At 52.4% G+C, this 24,620-nt stretch overlaps 1 protein-coding gene across 2 annotated transcripts in view; it reads right to left on the bottom strand.

The window, feature by feature from the left end:
* Positions 1 to 5,522: 5,522 nt before the first annotated feature.
* Positions 5,523 to 24,620, bottom strand: part of MDGA1 (MAM domain containing glycosylphosphatidylinositol anchor 1) — a 64,924-nt gene continuing 45,826 nt past the window's right edge. Inside the window, exons 10-18 of one of the 2 annotated variants that reach the window (XR_015554123.1) lie at positions 23,607 to 23,758; positions 22,567 to 22,744; positions 22,298 to 22,321; positions 21,133 to 21,285; positions 20,188 to 20,322; positions 11,725 to 11,855; positions 11,393 to 11,501; positions 9,922 to 10,638; positions 5,523 to 6,581 (exon numbers count right to left, since the gene is read on the bottom strand). Coding sequence is in view for 1 of the 2 variants with exons in the window: in XM_004424188.3 (XP_004424245.1) it covers positions 10,547 to 10,638; positions 11,393 to 11,501; positions 11,725 to 11,855; positions 20,188 to 20,322; positions 21,133 to 21,285; positions 22,298 to 22,321; positions 22,567 to 22,744; positions 23,607 to 23,758 (974 nt within the window). In the remaining variant the exon portion in view is untranslated. Of the gene's footprint in view, positions 6,582 to 9,418; positions 10,639 to 11,392; positions 11,502 to 11,724; positions 11,856 to 20,187; positions 20,323 to 21,132; positions 21,286 to 22,297; positions 22,322 to 22,566; positions 22,745 to 23,606; positions 23,759 to 24,620 lie in introns of those variants that run through there. The other variant, XM_004424188.3, reaches the window with a different exon arrangement.

The raw sequence follows: 24,620 nt of genomic DNA on the forward strand, positions 1-24,620 counted from the left end.
CACCTCCCCCCTCACTCCAAGAGAGGGTGTCCAGAGCTAGCCAGTGATCTCCAGGGAAGCTTCTGCATTTATTGGGCCACCCCCACCACCAGGGTAGAAAAGCCAGGCTCGACTGGGCTTTTCTGATGCCGCTGGGGAGCCATGGAGTGCAGGACTTTCCCCCATCCTAGTAGCTGCCAGCCCCCACACCCAGGTCTACCTGCAGCCTCCCCCAACCCTGCAGACATCCTCCCTGCGGACTGTCTGTCTTTCCTCCTCTGTCTCTGGCTCAGCCTCCGGTGACCCTCACATCCACCCCACCCTCTGCCTCCGGACTCAGCCAGACCCCTGCGGGTCCCGCTCATCCTCAGCTCCCCAGCCAGTGCTGCTGGTGCGCAGCCCGCTGCCCGCCCCCGGGCACGGAGCCGGGAGCCTTGCGCCCGCCGCCCCCTCGTCTGCAGGGGTCAGCCGCTGCGGTCCTGCTCTGTGCCCACGCCCCGTGAGGCACCCCGCCAAGACTCCATCTCGCTGCTGTTCCTGTCACCTGCCCACCTCTTGGCAGGGGTGGGGCTCAGTTCAGGGACTGAGAGTGTGCAGGGGGAGCAGGTTGACTAGCTTCCACCTAGGCCTGGGTAACGGGGTCCCCAGTGTTGGGAAGGGGGACAGAGACAGACAGACACTCAGTCCCACAAACAGAAACAGGGCTATGTCAGGGATTTCCATTTACCCTTCTGTGGGGCCCCCTTTCTCTGCATTGCTTAGCGATACCCCATGCCCTCATTTCATTCAATCCTAGAGCTGGAAGAACCCTTAAGTTCAAACTTCCCCACGCCTCCCCCGATTTACAGGGAAACTGAGGCCAGGATGGGGCTGGCTTATTTGAGGTCACGAGCCAGGATTTGGGTCCAGGTGTCCCTGCCCCTCCTCACAGTGCTCTTTCCACTCTCTGGGCTCTGTCTCTGTCTCTATCCACCTCCCTTAACCCCTCTCTCCCTCTCTCCAGTGGAATCAGGACGCTTTCTCTGTCCTAATCTTGAAGCAGAGATCAGCAGAGGTCTGGATGCTTCTAGTCAAGGGTCCAAGAGTTTCCAAGGTTGCTTTGTGCTTGCTGGGTGGAGGAGGGTCTGGGAAGGGCCCAACCGCAGTTCTGGCCCCCTCCCCTCCAGGCCCTCCCGAGGCTGCACAGGCCAGCCCTGCCCTCTCGCTCCCCTCACCGAGGGCTGTGTCTGCTCACACACTCACCTTAGCCAGAGTGAGGCCCCCTTAGATGGCCCTACATACACAAGAGGAAGGGAGACGCCAGCACTGCACAGGGGCTGCCAGTGCCACAGTGTCCCAAAGGGAGTGCGCACACGCACTCACACGTGTGCAAGCACCCATGCACACTAGCACACACTCACACAGGCACAGGTCTTGGGCGTATCTCAAATGTCAGTGTTTGTTGCTGGAAGTAGTGTTCTTCCCCAGGGATTCTCTCATTCCAACCTTGGCTTGACACCCCCACTTACTCATCCGTGGCCAACACAACCCAATTCTTTTCCCTCTCCTCCCAATTGTCTGAGTAGTTGTATTTGAATAAATCAGCAGGAAAAGATTTCAAGGCCTAAGTTCAAAGCCCTTTCCCAATCTTTGTGATGTATAGTTATCAAAATAATGCTAAGAACAGAAAGTGACCTTTATTTCTAATCTGTAGTCCTTGATGACTTCTGGCTTTTCTTTTCTCAAGAAAATAGATTTTTTTTCCTGGTTATTAAAAATAATACATGTTCATGTAAAAATATTCAGACAATACAGAAAAGTCTAAAGATGTGAGTCAGAAGCTTCTGAAATTTCACCACTGAGATAACTCCTGTTCACCTCCCCGTGAATATTCTTCTAGACTTAAAAAAAATACACACACTCGCATATACACATGGATATTTTTATATAAAAAGACGGGATAGTAATGGGCATGCTCTTTTCTAATCTGCCTTTCTCTCGCAACAATATATTGTGGACATCTCTAAATGGCAGCCGACTCCCACTGTGTGGACATTTGGCACTCAGCCTCTCTGACTCATGTTTTTTACTCTACTTCTCACTGCCTCGCAGATGAGAGGGAATTGGTGGATGGTTCTGGGAGTTTGGGGGCACCGAGAGTGTGGTTCTACTTAGGGCAGCATGTGTAGGCAGATGCTGTGTAGGCCTTGCAAAGTGCTAAGTCCACTTGACTGAGCTTTGGCTGGCCTCAGGGGGCCTGAGAGAAATGGGAAGCTCAAAACATTTTTAAAGACCAAAACTGCTAAAGAGATGGGGTGATGGATTCAGTGGTAGGATTTGCATTCGGGGGCCTGCCAGGTTGATCTTAGAGCAGGAGACGTGCTGGGCGCTGATGGGGCCGCACCCCTGGGAAAGATGAATTTGGGAGTCCGGGATTCGAGAAGCAGTGTGGAGGGTATGATACCTCCACCGGGGTTGGGGTGACTTCAAGAAGAGTTTCGACTTTTTTCTTGGATTTATTTATACCCAACCTCTTTCTAAAAAGGTGTTATAGTAGCTTTCCACAAAGGACATATGCAAAAAGGTCAGGCAGCTAGAAATAGAAAGTCAGAATCAGGGACAATTTCCATCTGACGTGGAGGGCCGCACACATGGAAGGGCCCTGCGTGTCCCAGCCCCTGTGGGTGAGCTGGTGAGAAAAGCAGAATGATCCCACAAGAGAAGAAGAGAAGAGGATCTGGCTGACGTGAACAAACACTGCACCAGAAAGCAAACATCTAGATTTGCCTCCAGCTTCTTCCCCCTGCTAATTTTATGAGCTTGGGTAACCAAACACCTTTCTGAGCCTCGGTTTCCTCATCTGTAAACATGAAAATAAAAATATCTGAGTCATCATAGGTGAGTGACATAAGACTGTGCTCCTGTAGGTTACCTAACCTACTTGTATGGTTTACATTGGGACCTGCCCTTAGAGGGGGACACTTTCGTGGTGCAGACACTGCACAACTGTGCCCCTGGGAATAGATGGTCATTAGAGGAGGCCAAGGAGGTAGGTTTATGGTGACTGCCAGCCCCCTGCCCCTCTGAAGTGGGCCCAGGCAGCCATGCTTTATATCCATGACCCCTTCCTCCAACCCAGCTGATTGGATCAGGCGTGGCATCTGACCCAAGGGTAGCCAATCAACAGGTTGCCCAGTGATGTATGTGTGACTGGGCACAAAATGGTGGACCAGTCCAATGGGCCCTTTCTCTAGAGAGGCTGAGTCAGTGAATGCTGGGAGCTGCCACTGGAAGGTTGTGAGGGAGCTGGAGTGGTCATAAGCCTGGAAGGCTGAAGTCATGAAGGAGCAGACACCATGAGTCAGGAGAGGAACCCCGTGGGCAAAAAGAAGCAGATGCTGGAAAGTGGCTGAATCATGCTGGGGTGGTTATCTACTGCCATTGTAACAAACTACCCCCAACCCCAGGGACTCAAAACAATTATTTTATTATATCCCATGATTTTGTGGGTCAGGAATTTGGGCAGAGCTTGGCTGGGCGATTCTTCAGTTCCATGTGGCATCGACAGAGGTATTCAGCTGGTGGATGGGCTGGTCTGGAAGGTCCAAGGTGGCTTCACTCCCATGTATGGTGCTTTGGAGGGAATGGCTGGAAGGCTGGGCTCAGCTAGGACAGTCAACTGCAGCTCCTCACGCGGCCTCTCCAGCATGTCAGTCTCGGTGGAGTTGGGCATCCTACATGGTGGTTCAGGGCGCCCAGAGACAATGTTCCAAGAGGCCTGAGCTGAAGCTGAAAGGCATCTTCAACACAGAATGTCACATTCGATTGTCCAAACAAGTCACTAAGACCAATCCAGATTCAAGGGGAAGGGAATTAGATTCTCCCTCTCTATCGGCAGGATAACAAAGGATTTGCGGCCATCTTTACTCTGCCAAGGTGAACAGCCATCAACTCCTAAAGCTACCTGAATCCAGAATGCCTATTTGGCTCAAGAAACCCATCCCTGTTGCAGCTCCTGTGTTCAACTTTCTGAGTGTCTGTCTCCCTCACAACAATGCTCCTGTACTGGAGTGAGCTTGAGTGGGTCTCTCTTCCTTGTACCCAGTGAGCCAACCCAAAGCAGTGGCGGGTCTCGAGCTCTTAGAATAGAAATCCTGCATGTGGCAGCAAGAAGTTACCCAAGGTGTGAGTTGATACAAGTGGGGTCTTGGGGCCGGCCCCGTGGCGTGGCGGTTAAGTGCGCACGCTCCACTGCTGGCAGCCTGGATTCAGATCCCGGGCGCGCACCGATTCACCGCTTGTCAAGCCATGCTGTGGCGGCGTCCCATATAAAGTGGAGGAAGATGGGCACAGATGTTAGCCCAGGGCCAATCTTCCTCAGCAAAAAGAGGAGGATTGGTGTGGATGTTAGCTCAGGGCTGATCTTCCTCACAAAAAAAAAAAAAAAGTGAGGTCTTGTCACCTTTCTGAGCCTCAGTTTCCCCCCCGAACACGGAACTGAAACTATCTGCTCTAACTACCAGAGTCATCATAACCAAGTAACATGAAAGACTCTCTTCCTGTCATTTGCCTGGTCTTCCTGAAGTTCATATCAGTGACACCCATGCCCTTGATTTGGGGTCACTTCGAGAACGTTCACGGGAGAGTGAATTTTCCTCATCACTGCCTGCCCCCATGATCTTGGCAAGCTATTTGTCCTAAAGAAAACATAGGAGTAGATGGTTGAAATGAGTGACCTTTAAGGACCTCCCAGCTCTGAAATTCTAGGACTCTGAGAGGTCTGGAAAAAAGGGAACATTTGGCACAAAATGATTTTGGGGTGAGTGGGCAGCTAACTGGTGGTGAACAAGGGAGGCAGCCCCAAGCAGAGCGCAGAGTGGGGTTTGTGGGGCCAGGATAGGAACACAGATCATGGGGAGAGTAAGAGCATGTAGGAGGGATGGTGGGGTTGGGTCCAAGAAGGAAAAGGGCAAAGTTGGTAGGGGCGATTGACCAACTTTATTCCTTCTTCTTTGTCCTTATTTATCCTTGAGTCTTCTAAGTTTGTTTTTGTTTTTACCTCTCTAGACTTTTCATTTTTTGTTCCCTCTGCTTGGAAGACTCCCTCGGCCCCAGTAGCCTAACTCCAATCATCCTTTAGCTCTCTCATAAACATCTCTTCTTTAGAGGAATCTTCTCTGAAGCCCCAACCCAAATAAGAACCTCCTCTTACCTTCTTTCACAGCACCAATTTTCCTTCGCGGTCCTACTTGTATCTGTAATGATACATTTCCCAGCGTCATTATTGGCTTCATGGCCATCTCCCCCACCAAACAGGAGCTTCCACGAAGGCAGTATTTGGCCAGTATTTGTTGAAGGAACAAATGAATGAAGACACCCAAGTTCACTGGGTTGGAGGCCAAGTCATAGGTTCCCCACTGTCTGGGCAGCAGAGCAGGATCCATGACAGCAGGTGCCGAAGAGAAGAAGGGCTTCCCCTACGGACCTGGGAGGAGCCCCCAGCCTCTCACCCACACTGCCTGCCTGCCTGCCCACCTACCGCCGACACACACGAGAGCCAGAGCGCTAGAACACTGCAGCTTTATTGATTGAAACAACCGTGTCCGCGACTAGAGGTTACATTTAGGGGGCTTGGGGTGAGAAGGGGACAAAGTGGGGACAGAGGCTGGGGTGGAGACAGAGAGCAAGGCAAAGGGGTGAGGACGGGGTTATGTGACTAAAACAACCCCAATACCTTTCACCCGTTAATGAGGGTCTCCTGTTGTGCTTTTACCTTGGGGGGGGGGGCCTGGGCATGGGGGGTTGGCTTTTTTCCCAAGTCTTTGAGGCCTCGGGCTGGAGCAGTCCCCTCCTTCCCTGCCCCTCTCCTGGGTTGGGGATAAAGGCCTCGGTGAGCTGGCCACCCTGGGGCAGGAAGGATGCCTGGAGACTGCTGGGACAGAGGGGCAGCAGAGTTGGGCTGAGATGGTGATTATGTGGGCGGCTGGGAGTGGGGGGAGGCGCCAGGAGGGAGGGCGTTCCCAGTAGGGCCCCCAGGAAATTAACGCAGGCAAGATGAGGGGGAGGAGGGGGCCGTTGGCAGGTGCCATCTCTCTGGACCTCAGCTTTCTCACCTGTACTGTGGGGGCACTGCATTGGATGGTCTCTCAGGTCCCTTCCAGCTCTAAGGGTCAGGGGTCCCCACGAAAGAGTGGCCCTTCTGCCCCAGCACACACCTCACACACACGCCCTCATACATATACACCCTCACACACCACACCCTTACACCTTCACACACATCCCTCACATACACCCTCACACACACACTCTCACACCACACCCCTCACACACACACACACAGCACTGACTCAACAGAGAGGGGGGTGCTACCCTGCCTTTGGAAGCAAGGAGGGCTCCCCTGAACCCAGAACCTCAACCAGTGGCCCTACAGGGTCTCTCCAGAGCAGGTTCCCCCACCCCATTCCTGGGGACAGACCCTGAAATACCCCATATGTCCCTTGAGCTGTCTTTCCAGGGAGAGGAAAACACAAGGATTTGCACACCCCCTCTGGCCCTCCGGGTCCTGGGAAGTCAACAGGATGAGGACATCAGGACACATCGACCTCCATTCCCAGCCCAGGCTCCTGTGAAGACAGGGGAGGGAAGGGGAAAATAGAGTCCCTTCTATCAGGGAGCCTGGACAGCAGCTACAGCCAGTGTGGGCAGAGAGAGGCAGCCTCCACGTGGCAGCCAGGCCTGATCTGGGGTGGGAGGGGTGATGGCCCGGGATGAGGCCAGAATTTGGGGGCAGGGACATGGTATCTCTCCCAGTACAGGGCCCCCAGTAACATCTGTCACATCTGTACCAGCACCCACAGGCAGGGCAGTTTGATCCAGCTCCTCGTTGCTGCCTGGCAGGAGACCCCAGGGGCAGTGACCAGCAGTGTGACACCCCCAGGGCTGTAGTACCTGGCTTCCAAGGCCGGCTCCACCCCACTGGCTGTGTGACCTCAGGCCAGTCCCCACCCCCACCCCGGGGCTTCACCTTCCTCATTTATGCTGTGACGGGTTCAGACCTCTGAGGCCCTTCCCAGGACTGACAGCCAAGCCAGGGGTGTTCACGGAGCACAGGGAGAAAGCAGAACGAACGGGACAGAGGTGTCAGGGCCACCCCAGAGAGGGTGAAGATGGAGGAGCATCCTGGGAGGAGGGGCTTGCTCTGCAGACTTAGCTCCGCCCCCCGGGTGACTGGCTGTGGTCCCAGGGGAAGGACAGCCAGGCTGAGATTCCCCCTCTCCTACCTGTACAGCACTGGCCCTCAGAGTCCCTTTCTCCCCTAGACACCAACCTGGAGGGGACAGGGGTGGAGGGACCCCAACACCCTGAGGGCTAGACTCCCCATTTTAAGGCCACAAAATGCCTCAGCCACCCTGACCCAGAGGGCAAGACTGCCACTGGGGAGATGCACTGGATCCAGCCAGCCTGGTCTCCCCAGGGCTGGGGGTCTTCGTGGGCCACCTACCAACACACAGACGCTGACACCCACTGGCACAGAAAGACACACACGGCACAGGTGACACTGACACAGAGGTGCTGACTCACAGGCACACACAGACAAACACTGTCACATAAATCACCCAGGGACACACAAAGACACTCATTCCTCACAGACCCCCTGACACACACACAAACACACAGACTGGCACAGCCCTAGGCGCTCACACCACACACTGCTAGTGTTAGCACACACTGACACCCACATCCCCTGCAGACCTGCCAGCACACACAGGCACGCGCACCAACCTCACCCATCTGCACACGAGGACCAAGGACCTCAGCGTCTCACTCAGGCACACCGTGTTAGCCCAGCTCAAGCCTCCTTCAAACTGGGGCTGCCCCTGGCCCACTGTGACCTCTCCCCGGCAGTGCTCCCTGTCACTCTTTGTCCATGTGACCATGTCGCCTCTCTCCAAACAGACCAGGAGCTCAGGGGCTGCGTGTGTGCGGTTCAGCTCAGCTCAGCGGACATATGCTGAGCGCCTTTCTGTCTGGCTCTGCAGATATGGAGGTGAACAGGAGAGACGGGGTCCCCATCACGGAGCAGCCAGGGTGGGGGACAGACGTATTCAAAGGTCATCTGAGGGCAGTAGGCATAGGGTGCCATGGAGCCCCAAGGAGGAAGCACTCCGGGCTACTCATCTCTGGATCTCAGGCACCCACCCCAGCGAGGGGACAGAGGAAGCATCCAGCAGGCGACAGGCCAGTGGTTCCCACTCTCAGGTTCTCCTGAGGCGCTTTTAAACATTTCTCCTGCCAGGCTGCACTCTAGTCCAATTAAATCAGGAGCTCTGGGGTGGTACCCAAGCATCAGTGCTTTCTAAGGGAACCTCTGTGGTCCTACTCTGCAGCCAGGGCTGGGAACCACTTAACTATATAATCCATTCCACTGGGCAAAACCCGCCGAGCCATTTCCATAACAGGCCCACCTGTGCTGGGCGTGGGGGCGGGGGAGGGGGAGGAGAGAGGGTTGGAAGGCTCAGAGGAGGAGCTCACAGTCTAGTTGGGGCAACAGACCCTGCACAGATGGGACAATTAAGGAACAATGCCTGGCAGACGTGATGGACGCATACTCTGGGAACCTGGAGCCACTCATTTGGGACAGAGGCCTTAGCTGGGCCAGGAAGGCAGCCAGGCTGGTTGGGTGTCAGAGGCCCGGCTCCAGCCCTGGCCCGGCTGCCCACCAGCTGTTGGTGGTGATGATCACGCAGGCCTGGCAGAGCGCTGAGATGGGTGGCGTTTGCTTTGGTTCCCTGCCTGCCTCCTGGCATCGCAGTGCTGCCTATTCTCTGCAGCTGTCCCACCAAATGCTCCAGGAGGACCCCTGTGACACCCCCCACCAAAGGTGCTTGCATTTCAATAGGGTCATCTGTGAGCTCCTTGTCATCCATAGGGGACAAAAGGTGGAAATCCAGGCGGTGGCAGGCAGCCTGGAACTACAGGATAGGGCTGGAAGTGGTACATTTGGCCAGCACCCCACATTCACGTCACTCATGAAGACGGACACGCATGTTGACATACACAGGTACTCACAGAGAGGAAGTGTAGAGCAGCCTCACAGATAGGTATGGATCATTGCACACGCAAACTCATATTTGCACACACTCCTGCCCAGAGATGTACCCATAGTGCTACACACACACAGTCGAGCCCACACACATGCACACATGTGCATGCACACACACAGACACACGGCCACATGCACACATGCGTGAAGACTCATCCTGGGAGGGGCTGGGCCTTCTCTCTCCCATGGACCGCTGGGTGCGGGGCTCAGAGGTGATGTTGAGGAGGAGAGGTCTAGACCCCATCATGCCCCTCTCAGGCTCCAGCCCAGGACCCAAGGACAGGGAGCCCTTTCACAGCTCCGGGCATGAGGCTCAGCTCCCAGGGCACATGGGCACCAGCAACTGCCCCACCCCCACCCGCAGCTCTACAAACCCCTCCTCCTTCACTGACCCTGGGCGGGAAGGGAACAGACAACTAGAGAGTGCAGTGGAGGGGGGAGGGCACCCCTTACACACCCCCTCCTACCCAGGGCATCCCCTCCTGCCAAGTATATAAGAAATGGAGGCTCCTCTCTACTGCCAAATTCAGTGTCCGATATGGGGGTGTGAAATCCAGAAAGCAGGCCTTCTCCTCTGCCCCTCTCAAAGTCAAGCCTCACTCCAGAACATCGCCCGGCCCCTACTCCCCTGCTCCTCGGAGATGCAGCCAGGGCTGAGGTGAGGCCAGCCGACTAGGGCAGGGACTGTGCTCTCAGAAATCCAGCTGCTTGCGGGGTGGAGTGGGGTGGGATGGGGTGGGGGGAGGTGGCAGTCTTCAGACTGCCCAGGCCCAAGACCTTGTGCTGGGTCCCTCGGAAGGGGCACAGTGAGGGGGGAATATGACATCCCAGGAAGAGGTCTGGGTGACCTGGGGTCTCACCTTCCAGCCCTCGCCTTGGGAGCAGAGTTGCATGCAGCAGGTGGCTCACCTCCCTCGTCGTCCCCTGCACGGGGACATTCACAGAGCTCACAAAGTCCCATCTGGCCCCCTCTGACTCTGGCCTCCCCTATCCCAGGGAGTCCCAGAGTCCGGCCAAGGGTGGGGCTCCCACGGCTGCTCCCCTTCTGGCTTCTTCAAGTAAAGCCACTGGCTAGAGCTGAGCCTTGAGTTAGGGACGGGGAAGGGCAGCAACACACCACAGGTGCAGCCAGGACAAGGCCTACGTGGTGCCGAGGTCCCTGGGGTAGCGGATGCCATTCAGACGAGTCCCCTGTCTCCGCAGTAAAGAAGGTGCTGGCAGGTCGGATAGAAACTTGTGCTTTAGCATATCTCTGTGTGTGTGAGTGTGGGTGTGTGAGTGTGTGCATGTGTTGAACAACCGTCTCCAGAGCCTCAGCGCCGGGCCTCTGTCCTTGTTCTCTGCTCATCCTCGCAGCCAACGCAGGCCCCCTCCCTGGCGGGCCAGCCCTGCCCCTGGGCACCCCGGCTGGCGGGGGTCAGTCTTTGGTACGATGTGGACACTTTGGTGTGCCGGGGGCGGGGTGGGGGGGCCACGCAGCTCTCATCATCTCTGCAACGCCAAGATGAAGATGGCCATGGGCCCCCAGAGCTGCGGGCAGGGCCGGCGGGGGGCTCCACTGCCCGGCATCACCACCACTGCGAAGGGAGAGAGAAGGGAGACAGGCCAGGGCTCTGGTCAGCCCAGCAGGGCCAGGGCACAGCAGGCAGGCAGGCTGTGGGAGGGCCTGCTACTCTACCGCACCCGCCCCCTCCCCAGACATCTGAAGGTGGACACTGCCCTCAGTGCACACAGACATGTTCATAAGCACAGATGTGAGGTGGTGTGGTGTTGGGGTTCACTCAGCCTGCCAGGATCCAAATTCTGGCTCTGCAGCTAAGACATGGAGCAACTTATTTAACCTCAGTGGGCCTCGGTTTCCTCATCTGTAAAATGAGTCTAATGGTAAGAGCTGCCCCAGAAGACTGCTGTGAGGATTAAATGAGATCACGCATACATGGGGTTTTGTACCTTGCCCGGTACATAATAATTGCCCAGTAAACTCAAGCTGTTATTATTGCAAACACCTGGCCCCGGGGTGGGGCACACATTCACCTCTGGACCCAAACACACAGAGACCTACCCAGACACAGCCACAGGGGGCGCTCTGGTACTGTAAATAGCTCAGCAAGCTCTCAGGAGGGCAGGGTCTGGTCTTCTCACTGTCCTACACATGCCCCACAGCCTGAGCCAGGGTGGGGTCCAAGTGTTCACAAAGGCACCAACACGTGCATCACCTCACCCAGCCACTCTGAACCTCCATTCAGATACAAACGCCCTCCTCCGACCCAGACAGGTGCCCACCCACAGGGCCCCCCAGATTCGGCTCCCCACCCCCTTCCTGTCTTGCACCTTTATTGGGATCCATCTGCTTCCGGGGACACTCTCCCTTCTTCAGTGTGACGTCGTCTATGGCGATATCCCCCAGGTAGCCTGAGCCTCGAACCCCCTCAAAAATAATCTGGGGTGGAGTCAGAGAGCAGGGAGCGGAGGTTAGGGAGGTTCTGCACCAGAGGCCCCCTACTCCTTCCCCTCAGTCTTCCTGGAAGCACCCCTATACCCTGCCTGCTTTCCTCCTTGGCTCCCAGGAACAAGCACAGGGTCTTCCTAAGTGCCTCCTGGCCAGAGCGACGGCCCAAGGGCTGGGGGAGCCTGGGAGGGGCCTCTGGGCCCAGTGGACTCACCTGGAAGGGCCCGCCGGGGTTGATGGGCACATGGGCCTGCTGCCACACATTGCCCTTATTGCCACTGAGGGACCAGGCGTGTGTGTCCAGGGCCCCTTTGTTCCGGGACCGCACCAGGAGGTTGAGGGAGCCTGTGGTGAGTGTGAAGACAGGGGGGCAGTGAGGTCTGGACGAGGGCACCTTACCCTTCCACATTCACCAACACCCCCTCTCCACAGCACTGTCCCCGTTGGATGGGACCTTCTCCCATCGCTGACTGGTTCATTGTCCCATTATCCCAGGGGGGACCTCAACGTGGGAAAGAGAGAGGACAGCAGCAGGGCTTCAGTTCATCAGGACAATTTGCAAATTTTCTTTCATTTCTTCCCTTCCTTCCTAATCAGCTAATCCCCCTATCCCTGACACACACACAAACACACACACACACCACCCTTCCCCCTCTGGGAAGGGACAACAAGGGAGTTGTCCCAGGGCAGTGAGGCCTATGTCTGAGCACAGAGCAGGATTCCCAAAGTGCACAATGCATACCCCTGGTGGTACCTGGAACGTGATTTCTGGAGGTACAGGAACAGACTTTAAATTTTTAATACTCAGGGTGTGGGGGGTGAGCGAAATGAGTGACGGGAGTCAAAAGGTACAAACTTCCAGTTATAAAAGAAATAAGTCCTGGGGATGTAATGTACAGCATGGTGATTATAGTTAATAATACTGTTATTTGCTAAGAGAGTTTTCATCACAAGAAACAAAATTCTGTAACTATGTATGGTAACGGATGTTAACTAAATTTATCGTGGTGATCATTTTGCAATATATACAAATATCGAACCATTATGTTGTACACTTGAACCTAATATAAGGTTGCATGTCAATTACACCTCAATAAAAAAATGTTAATATTTATATGTATGTTTTAAGAGGTGAGTAAACTAGCCCTTCAAACCCACGATTTCTCTAATGTTGATGCTTAGGACAAAGCTAAGAAAAAAAAAAGAGTGAGTTAATTTAAAGAAGGATATCAGCATATGTGCTACATAGCTGTGGTAAAAGTAGCAAAAGTGAAATTCTGGAGGTATTAGCCTGTGGGTGCTGAGCCTGTCTGCCCACAGCCACAGGGGCCTGGAATTCGGGAGGTGCTGAGGGGTACTGGGAGAGAAGGAGGGGATCCAGGCTTGGCTAGGAGGGCGCAGGCAATGTCAATGCCCCCTCCCGGTGTTTCCAGCCCACCTCGAGCCCCTGGTGATGTGAAAGACCTGACTTGGAGGGAAGGGGAATCAATCTTAGATTGCGCCTTGTGGCTGGCATTCCCATGGCACTGCCCACAGACAAAGCCACACCATCTGTGACACCAGATAGACAGACCCCTGGTGGGGGAGAGCCACCAAATGTTACCTGCCTGAGACGAAAGGAGTTGGCTTGGACCAAGGAGAGTCAGCGAGACACAGAGTCTGGGGACAGCTGGTGCCCAGAGCTGGTGGAGTCGGGGGGGAGGGGAGAGGAGGGACCAAGACAGCAAGAAACACCCCTCTCCCCAGCAGTAGACCCAGGCCTGGGTGAGGCGCTCACCAAAGGTTAAAGGCACGTGGGGGACCCTCACCAGCCAATGGGGCCATGAGAGGGCTGCAACCCATGCCCAGGGGGCCAGGAGGTGCCACATTGGCTTAGGCAGGGCCCAAGCCCCAATGTCTTTCGGGCTCCCCACCAACCCCAAAGGGACCTCTCTCTCTCTTCCTCCTCTTGGAAATCCTCCCCCGTTCTGATCCCCCTGGGGTCCAGCCTCAATCCCCATAGCTTTTCTTCCTCCTCTCCCACCCTGCCCCAAGGACTCTAATGAGGGAACCCCACCTTTCACCGCTCAAACAAAAATTGAATTTCTGCCCCCATCAGCTCCAAGATGTCCCCTGCTTCCTGACAGCCTTTCACCAAGGTCAGAACCTTCAACCTCCCTTAAGGGAGGGCCTGCTCACTACATTCTTCTCTACCTTCCTCGCCACCTCCAAAGCCAACCTGGACATACTCCAGCTTTCCAGCCTCTGGGCTTTTGCTCAGGCTGTTCCCCCTGCTTGAGATGCTCCCCTGGCCAAATCCTTTTCATGCTTCGAGGCCTCTCTGAAACATCACCTCCTCCAAGAAGTCTTCCCAGGCTTGTGCTGGGACCCCTCTGTCCTTACTGTGAACTCCAAGTCCTTAAACTGCAGCTCCCCATGACCAGACCACCCTGCTCTGTAGTGTGGCAGTTATAGGAATTCATATCTTCCCTCCCTATTTGACTCCTTGAGGGAAAGTCTCCGTCAAATTCCTATCCCTTCTCAATATTTAAATGCTGAATAAAGAACTTTCCATGACTGTCATCAGGAGTGAAGAAGGACTTTCATAGAATCTCGGGGTGAGAAGTTACCTCAGGGTTCATCAAGCCCAGACCGCCCTATCATTCATTCATTATTCATTCAACTAATTGAGCACCGCTAGGTGCCAGGGACTGTTCTAGGCACTAGAGATACATCCGTGAATAAGACAAAGACCCCTGCCCGCCTGGAGCTTAGACTCTCTTGGTGATGAGCATTATAAAGAAAATAATGCAGGGCAAGAGACAGAGGCGTATTTTAGATGGGGCTGTCAGGGGCCTCTCTGAGGACACCTGAAAGAGGGGAGGAGAAGAACGTTCCAGGCCACGGGAACATCATGAGCAAAGGCCTCTAAAGCAGGAAGCTGCCTCAGTCTTTAAGGAAAAGAGTGTGCTCCAGCTAAGCGGAGTGGAGGGGGTGCGGGGGAGTGGCAGAGAATGAGGTCAGAGAAGTAGGCAGGGCTGGGGCAGGTATGCGAGGCCTGGAGAAGATGGTGATGGAAGGGGACAGAGCAGGTGAGTAACATGACCTGGGACAGGGGTCCCCCCCACAGCATCCCTGCCAGACAGTCCTCTTGTCCAGGGACAGAATAGCCCACTCCTGTGCTGGGCAGATCTGATGCCAACAGGGTCTTCCTCAGGTAGAATTCAAATCCGCCTCCTCCAGGAAGCTTTCACTGAGTGGTGTTTGTTCTACCCGCTGGGGACATTGAGCAAACTCTGTAGCACAGACTGCTCCCTCAGGGCTTTCTCTGCATCCCAGCTCATAAGGCCTAATCTCCCAGGGTTCTGCTGGACCCAGCTGGGTCCCCAGAGCCCCTCCTAAGCTGAGGATAAAGTGACCAACTGTCCTGGTTTGCCTGGGATGTGGGACTTTTGGTGTTAATAGTGGGAAAAGCTGGGGTAAACCAGAATCCGTCTGAATTGGTTACTCCAGCTGGAGAAGCCTGATGGAAATGAGAGGGCTGGGCAAGGCAGTCCTAGTCACCCACCCCACCTATCCCACAGGCATGAAGCTTCTCATGAAGTCCAGACCCAGCCACAGGCGAACTGGTCTGTGTGGATAGCCTGGGGGGCCCCAATGGATGCAGAACCTTCCATCCCACCCCATTCTAGTTCGTCAGTTCAGCTTGACCCATCACTCAAGCTGCAGAGATCTCTCCATAATGGGCCTTTAGGTCTACTCTTGCTTAAAGTCCCTTCCTCTGCTGTGCAGCTGAGGAAAACAATGAAGCCTCTGGGGCCTGATAAGGCATGATTACCGAAACATTCGATTCAGAGGGAAAAGCCAGGCACAGACCAGCGTGTGTAAAATGGGGGGGAATAAAATATATATGTAGTGGAGGGGCAATATATAATGATAAAAGGGACACTCCACCAAGAAGACATATCACTTTTAAATATATATGCACCCAATACAGGAGCACCAAGGTACATAAAGCAACTATTAACAAACCTAAAAGGAGATATTAACAACAACACAATAATAGGAGGGGATCTTAACACCCCACTCTCATCAATGGACAGATCATCCAGACAGAAAATAAATAAGGAAATAATGGACCTAAACGAAAAACTAGATGAGATGGACTTAATAGACATATACAGAGCACTCCATCCAAACATAGCAGATTACACATTCTTCTCAAGCATGCGTGGAACCTTCTCAAGAATAGACCATATGTTGGGAAACAATACATGCTTATATAAATTTAAGAAGATTGAAATCACAACAAGCATCTTTTCAGACCATAACGCCATGAAGTTAGAAATCAAGTACAAGGGAAAAAACCAGGAAAGTGACAAAGCCGTGGAGACTCAACAACATGCTACTAAACAACCAATGGATCATTGATGAAATTAAAGGATAAATCAAAGCATATCTGGAGACAAACGAAAATGAAAATACACCGTACCAACTCATATGGGATGCAGCAAAAGCGGTCCTGAGAGGGAAACTCATAGCAATACAGGCCCACCTTAACAAACAAGAAAAAGCCCAAATAATCAATCTCAAACTACGCCTAACAGAATGATAAAAAGAAGAACAAAAAAAGCCTAAAGTCAGCAGAAGGAGGGAAATAATAAAAATCAGAGCAGAAATAAATGAAATTGAAGTAAAAAAAAACAGTAGAAAGGATCAATGAAACAAAGAGCTGATTCTTTGAGAAGATAATCAAAATTGACAAACCCTTAGCCAAACTCACCAAGAAAAAAAGAGAGAAGGCTCAAATAAATAAAATTAGAAATGAAAAAGGAGAAATTACAACAGATACCACAGAAATACAAAAGATTATAAGAGAATACCATGAAAAACTATATGCAAACAAATTGGACAATCTAGAAGAAATGGATAAATTTCTAGACTCATACAACCTCCCAAAACTGAATCAAGAAGAAATAGAGAACCTGAATAGACCAATCACAAGTAAAGAGATTGAAACAGTAATCAAAAACCTCCCAAAAAATAAAAGTCCAGGACCAGATGGCTTCTCTGGAGAATTTTACCAAACATTCAAAGAAGACTTAATACCTATCCTTCTCAAACTATTCCAAAAAATAGAGGAAGATGGAACACTTCCCAACACATTCTACGAGGCCAACATCACCTTGATACCAAAGCCAGGCAAAGACAATTCTAAGAAGGAAAACTACAGACCAATATCCCTGATGAACATAGGTGCAAAAATCCTCAACAAAATATCGGCAAACCGAATACAGAAACACATTAAAAAGATCATACACCATGACCAAGTGGGATTTATACCAGGACACAGGGATGGTTCAACATCCACAAATCAATCAATGTGATACATCACATTAACAAAATGAGGAATAAAACCCATATGATCATCTCAATAGATGCAGAGAAGGCACTTGACAAGATCCAACATCCATTTATGATAAAAACTCTCAACAAAATGGGTATAGAAGGAAAGTACCTTAACATAATAAAGGCCATATATGACAAACCCACAGCCAACATCATACTCAGTGGGGAAAAACTGAAAGCCATCCTCTGAAAATAGGGACAAGACAAGGGTGCCCACTCTCGCCACTCTTATTCAACACAGTACTGGAGGTTCTGGCCAGAGCAATTAGGCAAGAAAAAGGAATAAAAGGAATCGAAATAGGCAACAAAGAAGTGAAACTCTTGCCGTTTGCAGATGACGTGATCTTATATATAGAAAATCCTAACGAATCCATTGGAAAACTATTAGAAATAATCCACAACGACAGCCAAATGGCAGGATACAAAATCAACTTACAGAAATCAGTTGCATTTCTATATACCAATGACGAACTAACAGAAAGAGAACTCAAGAAGACAATCCCATTTACAACTGCAACAAAAAGAATAAACTATCTAGGAGTAAATTTAACCCAGGAAGTGAAAGACCTATACAATGAAAACTATAAGACATTATTGAGTGAAATCAATGATGACATAAAGAAATGGAAAAATATTCCATGCACTTGGATTGGAAGAATAAACATAGTTAAAATGTCCATACTACCTAAAGCAATCGACAGATTCAATGCAATCCCAATCAGAATCCCAAGGACATTCTTCACAGAAAGAGAACAAAGAATACCAACATTCCTATGGGGCAACAAAAGACCCCATATAGCTAAAGCAATCCTGAAAAAGAAGAACAAGGCTGGAGGCATCACAATCCCTGACTTCAAAACATACTACAAAGCGATAGTAATAAAAACAGCATGGTACTGGTACAAAAACAGACACACAGATCAATGGAACAGAATTGAAAGCCCAGAAATAAAACGTCATATCTATGGGCAGCTAATCTTTGACAAAGGAGCTAAGGACATACAGTAGAGAAAGGAAAGTCTCTTCAATAAATGGTGCTGGGAACACTGGACAGCCACTTGCAAAAGAATGAAAGTAGACCATCTTCTTTTGCCATACACAAAAATTAACTCAAAATGGATCAAAGACCTGAAGGTGAAACCTGAAACTATAAAACTCCTGGAAGAAAATATAGGTAGTACACTACTCGTCATCAGCCATAAAGGGATCTTTTTGAATTCCATGTCTACTCAGACAAGGGAAACAAAAGAAAAAATAAACAAGTGGGACTTCATCAGATTAAAGAACTTCTACAAGGCAAATGAAACCAGGATCAAAATGAATAGGGAACCCACCAGGTGGAAAAAAATATTTGCAAACCATATATCTGACAAGGGATTAATCTCCATAATATATAAAGAACTCACACAACTGAATAACAAAAAAACAAACAACCCAATCAAAAAATGGGCAGAGGAAATGAACAGACACTTCTCCAAAGAAGATATACAGATGGCCAATAGGCACATGAAAAGATGCTCAACATCACTAATCATCAGGGAAATGCAAATCAAAACCACACTAAGATATCATCTTACACCCGTTAGAATAGCTATAATCACCAAGACAAAAAACAACAAATGCTGGAGAGGCTGTGGAGAAATCGGAACCTTAATCCACTGCTGGTGGGAATGCAAACTGGTGCAGCCTCTACAGAAAACAGTATGGAGATTCCTCAAAAAATTAAAAATAGAAATACCCCATGATCCAGCTATCCCACTAGTGGGTATCTACCCAACAAACCTGAAATCAACAATCCAAAGAGGCTTATGCACCCCTATGTTCGTCGCAGCATTATTCACTATAGCCAAGATGTGGAAGCAACCCAAGTGTCCCTCGACTGATGATTGGATAAAGAAGATGTGGTATATATATACCACGGAATACTACTCAGCCATAAAAAAAGACAAAATTGTCCCATTTGCAACAACATGGATGGACCTGAAGGGTATTATGTTAAGTGAAATAAGCCAGAAAGAGAAAGACAAACAGTGCATGCTTTCACTCACATGTGGAAGATAAACCAACACACGGACAGATAGAACTGTTTAGCGGTTACCAGGGGCTAACTAGGGGAGTGGGGGTGGGCACAAGGGGTGGAGGGATGCACTTATACGGTGACTGATAAACAATAATGTACAACAAAAATTTCACAATAAAAAAAGAAAAAAAATATATATGTAGTGGTTTCTATATGCATAAAGTTTTTCTGGAAATTTGCCTCTGTGGAGGGGCTCTAGGTGGCAGCAGGACTGGGATGGAGGGGGACTTGCATTATGCACCTTTTGTACCTGTCGACCTAGCAAAACACATTACCTTTCCCATAAATATGTAAACAAACAAATAAATAAATAAAAATTTAAAATATTGTCACTTCCTCACTGGAGTCTTCCATAACCAGGCCCCCAGAGTCGGTCAGGTCTGGGGGCTGACCCCTGGTAACAGGTCCCTGTTACCAGCTGTCTCGGCCCTGTCCTGCTGCTGCAGACATGTGTCACGGTGGTCACTAAATCCTATTTGCTGCAATTAGTTACTGAATGTCTGTCTCTCCCACTTGACTGTAGGTGCCACGAGGACGGGGAACTTGTCCATCCTGTTCACTGCAGCAGCTCATGCCTGGCACTGAGCAGGGGCTCTGGAAGTGATGGCTGACCTGATGAGTTCACTGATTCATGCAACACTCCTACCAGTGCCATCTCTTCCCAAAGGGCATTCCTTAGGGTCATGCCCACACACAGGAAGCAGGACTTCCTCTCACTGCTCACAAAGCAGCACCCTTCCAACCCTGTGTTTAGGGCTTGGGAGAGTCAGACAGACTTGGGTTGCTGTGTGGTCTTGGCCAAATGCTTAACCTCTCTGATTTATATGGTAACATCCTTCACCTGGTGGTTGTGAGGGTTAATGAGACCACAGATGTAGAGCACTCAGGATGTCACCTGGCACCTGGCAGGCACTCAATACATGCAACCTCTTAGCCATCTTCTTTATCCCCTCCAAAGACTTCCATCTCATCCTGCTGGAGCTGTTTTCTTTGCAGACTCAGGAAGCTTTGATCATCCCAAAACCACAGACAAGCTGCCTCGGGACGTCCCCCCTTGCCCAGATTCTGTTCACACCCCCCACAAGGATCTGTGACTCAGCCAAGTTGGGAAGCCCAGGCCTCACGTGTGCCAGCCCCCGGCCTCCTGTAGACCCCTCTCCTCCCAGCCCCAGCACACACTCAGGCAGACTACCTGGTCCCCCGACTCACCGATGTGCTTCCCGTACATGTGGTAGAAGAAGGAGACGCAGTAGAACTTGGCGCTGGCGTTGTAGAGGGGACTCACCAGCCGCGCACGGTCCCCCAGCTCCCGGGGCCTTGACGTCTCAATGAACATGTAGTAGCCTGCAGGGAAGGGGGAGATGTGCCAACAGGCTCCTCTTCACCCCACCCAGGCCTCTTTCCACCCGATTCCTTCTCTACCTTAGCCTCAGCTGTCTGAATCCCAGGCGCCTCACCCCATCCCACCCTGTTCTCCCTGCCGCACAGCACAGGAGTCCGGGCCGTGTGCATGAGTCCTTAGCTCCACTGCAGTTCCTCTTCTTCCTGATCCTCTCAGGACAGAGCTGTCTCCCCTCAGACTGGGGCTCCCTGAGGGCAGGGCTGTATCTCCCCCTCAGACTGGGGCTCCCTGAGGGCAGGGCTGTGTCTCCCCTCAGGGGCCCCCTGAGGGCAGGGCTGTGTCTCCCCTCAGACTGGGGTCCCCTGAGGGCGGGGCTGTCTCCCCTCAGACTGTGGCCCCCTGAGGGCAGGGCTGTGTCTCCCCTCAGACTGGGGCTCCCTGAGGGCAGGGCCGTCTACCCCTCTGACTGGGGACCCCTGAGGACAGGGCTGTGTCTCCCCCTCAGACTGGGGCTCCCTGAGGGCAGGGCTGTGTCTCCCCCTCAGACTGGGGCTCCCTGAGGGCAGGGCTGTGTCTCCCCTCAGACTGGGGCTGCCTGAGGGCAGGGCTGTGTCTCCCCTCAGACTGGGGCTCCCTGAGGGCAGGGCTGTGTCTCCCCTCAGACTGGGGCTCCCTGAGGGCAGGGCTGTGTCTCCCCTCAGACTGGGGCTCCCTGAGGGCAGGGCTGTGTCTCCCCCTCAGACTGGGGCTCCCTGGGGCTAGACCCCTCCCTGAAGCAGTCCTCCATTCCTAGCAGCAGGCCATGTCCTCACCCTCTGGGGTGCCACTGATGTCAGTGGGGGGACCGGTGTTGGGAGAACGTTTGGGGTTCTGGGTAAGGGCATTCTGCCGTGTCCAGTCAAAGTTGTCTGTCAGATCCTGGGTGTAGCCACAGATCTTCTCATCCTCAAAGTGGCAGGTGTTGTCTGCATTGGGGTGGGGGGTGTGGGTGAGAAAGAGGTCAGCCTCCTCAGGCCCTCCAGTTCTGTTTCACCCTCCTGGCTCCCCCTGAGGCAGCTCCCCAGCATCCAAGCAGTGGGCCCAGGATTCCAGGGTTTGAGACACCAGGCAGTGGAGCCCCTGACAAATCTGTTCCTGTAACAGGACTTAACCATTTTTGTGCCACAGACCCTTCTGGCATCTAGTGAAGTTAAGGACCTCCTCTCAGAATAATGATTTTCGATGCATAAAATGAAATACACAGGGTTACAAAGGAAATCAATTATATTGAAACACAGTTGTCAAAATATTTTTTTAAATGTGTGATATAATAATGTGGGCTTCTTTATTATCTAATAAAATCGCAAGATCTAGTATTAGGTCTAACAACTACCACAGTTTTGAAATACTAATGACTGTAAATGGTATTTAGAGATGCTGCAACAACTTCAAGTGACATGAGAACATCGGATTTCTCCTGATGACAAAGTCATGGGCAGCAATTACACTACTGTGGTTAGTTGCCGACATTCATTACTGAAGGAGATGTTAAATTTCCACTAGAAGTTAGGGAAAATAAAGAAGTAATTGTACGCCCTTCTAGGTTCCAGGTTCATGACCCTGAATTCTACACACAGATCCTTTGGGGGGGGTCCATGGATCTCAGATTGAGGATCCCTGCCCCAGGGAACAGGGGATGTGGATTAGCCTGGCCCCTCCATTTTTCTTGTGGGGACAGTGAATGGTGCTGAGTGAGGATGAAAGGCCCTGAGTTAGAGATGTCCCTCCTACTCCACCCCTGTCCCCTGCCTTTAAGCCCCAAAATAAATCCTGGATGCAAACATCTCCAAGTCCAGCCCTGCTCCTTTCTGCTTCTCCTTCCAGTTGCTGGTCTCCACCCCATTTTCTCTCTGGGTATCTCTTGGGGTCCCTTCCTCCCACCAGAGGAGCCCTTGTGTCCCTAAAGGGAAGGGGAGTTGGGGGCGGGGGGTGTCTCACCTGACAAGTTGGGAGAGTTGATGGCTGAGAAAGCAAGCAGGAAAACCAGTCAGAACTAAGGTATGGGACTATGCAGAGGGTGCCCAGCCTTGGGACCAGGGGACAGGGTCCCCAGAGCCAGGACTGGGAGCCAGAGGGGCCTGAGCTGCAGTGACAGGGTAGGACACTGCACAGTGGGGAGCCCCAAGCTCAGGAACCACATGGGGAGGGTGGAGGGGGTTCCCTGGGCATGAGAGGGACCCACCCTTCCCACTGCCACCACCACCTACGCTCCATGTAGTGGATGATGCGGGAGGCCATGTCACCAGCCCCGAAGGTGGTGTAGGGCGTGAGGCGGACCTCGTAGCTGTGGGGCACGCGGAGGTCCGTCAGGATGTACTCCAGCAGCTGTCCCTTCTCCACGCGCCGCACTGGGATGGCCTTCACCACGGCGTTGTGCTGATTCAACTGCAGACATAGGGAGTTCCCAGATGCCCAGCAGGCCACGCCCCCACCAGAGCACCAGCCCAGACCCTGGTGTGACTTGGGGGTGGGGGTGGTCAGTATCGGGCAGCGGAAAGAGCAAAGGACTAGGAAGCCTGGCCATCGGTTTCCTCATCTGTGAGACTGGACAATCACCCCTTCCATGCCTCCCTCCCAGGGCTGTCAATAGTAAGTGATAGCAGCACATACTGAACAAGTAACGTGTGCTGGGCACCGTTTAAAGCGACTTGCCATTATTAACTCATTTAAGCCTCAGAATAACCACCCTATGAGTGGTGGTTTATAATTACTCTATGGGGTATACTCTATAGAGTATAATTACTCCCATTTTACAAATAAGGAAACTGAGGCCAAACAGATGTAGCTTGTCCAAGCTCATACAAAGCTGGATTCTGGCGTAGGCACACTCTTACCCTCCACACCAACTGCCCCTTAGGCTGGGCAGAACCCCACAAAATCAGACTGGACACGAGACTAGCATAGCAGCTCTGGCCTTGCATTCTAGAAACTCTGTTGGATGAGACTGACCCCTGGCCTTCAGCTCCTGACCCAAGATTAGATTCTATGCTTTATAAGTGGCTCTGCCCCCATCTCCCTGTATGAACCCAGCAGACCCTTGGGCTGTGCCCAGAGCATGGGTCCAGAAGGGACAAGTCCCTAGCGCCTCCTAGCTCCTGCTGCTGTCCCAGAACACCTTCTCCCTGGCTCTGAAGAGTTATTTATAAGAGAGTCAATGTGTTCAAGCCCTGTCCCCAACTCCTTCCCCTGGCTTGAGAAGCATTCCCAGGGTCAGCCTGCACCCAGGCCCCTGTCCCTCTTGGCCCACCTGGCGGACACTGAGTCTGTAGTTGAGCACGGGGTCGACGGCATCAGGCTCCCTCTGGGTCCACTGCAGCACGTAGGAGTAGTTCTTGGACAGCTTGTGGCTGCGGGTGGGGTTGGGGGTGTCGAAGTAAAACTCCGGGCTGTAGGCTTTGGCTGAGAGGGTGGGGAGGGGAGCATGGGGCCGTGGAGGGTGGGGGACGGGGAGAGACACAGAGAGAGGAGGCACGGGAGAGGGAGGCAGAAGAGGATGGAGTGGAACAGAAAGAGGGTATGGGGAGACAAGGAGAAAGGGCATATTGTGAGGAGTGGAGATGGTGGGAGAAGAGGAGATGGGGAGGATGATGGGAGGGTAGGAGGGAAGATGGGAGATGGAGAAAAGGGAGATCGGGAATTCCAGGAGGTGGCATTGGTGAGAATGGAGAGGGAAGGACAAGGACAAGAAAGAGAAAAGGGACATTTGGGAAGACACAGAGAAGGGAAATTAGAGAAGACACAGGGAAAGAGGATTGGGGAAAAGGCATGAAAAGGGTCAGGATATTGAGGTAGAAGGAAGAGAAGAGAGAAGAGAGGGATAGAGAGAGGCAAAAAGGTGGGTAGACAGGGAAAGTGTGGGAGAACAGGGAAGAGGGGAAGGAGGTGGGAAATGTCACAGGGGCCTCTGGCTGGTAGGGCTGGGTGGGGTGGGGAGGGGCTGAGGAGGTGGCCAGTGACCTGTGGTCCTAGCCCCCTGCTGCTGAGTCAGGAGATCCAAACCAGAGCTAAAGGTGCCCCAGTCAGGCAGGCGCTGTGGGGAGAGCTGGGGGTACGGTGGAGTGGGGGACTAGCAAGCCTGGGGCTCTCCTCTGGGGCACTGCCACCAGCTTTGACAGGGAACTCACTCTCCCCGAAGGCAGGAAGAGAGAGGGGGGTTTGGCAATCCATCAGCCCCTCTCGCTTCCCCTCGGCCCTCATCCCGACCTACACCCCTTTCTGACCCACCCATGCCCATCTGCAACCCCAAGAGCCCACCCAGAAT

This window comes from Ceratotherium simum, chromosome 13 (assembly GCF_057802395.1).
Source record: "Ceratotherium simum simum isolate JZ-2026a chromosome 13, ASM5780239v1, whole genome shotgun sequence".
NCBI classification, from domain to species: domain Eukaryota; kingdom Metazoa; phylum Chordata; class Mammalia; order Perissodactyla; family Rhinocerotidae; genus Ceratotherium; species Ceratotherium simum.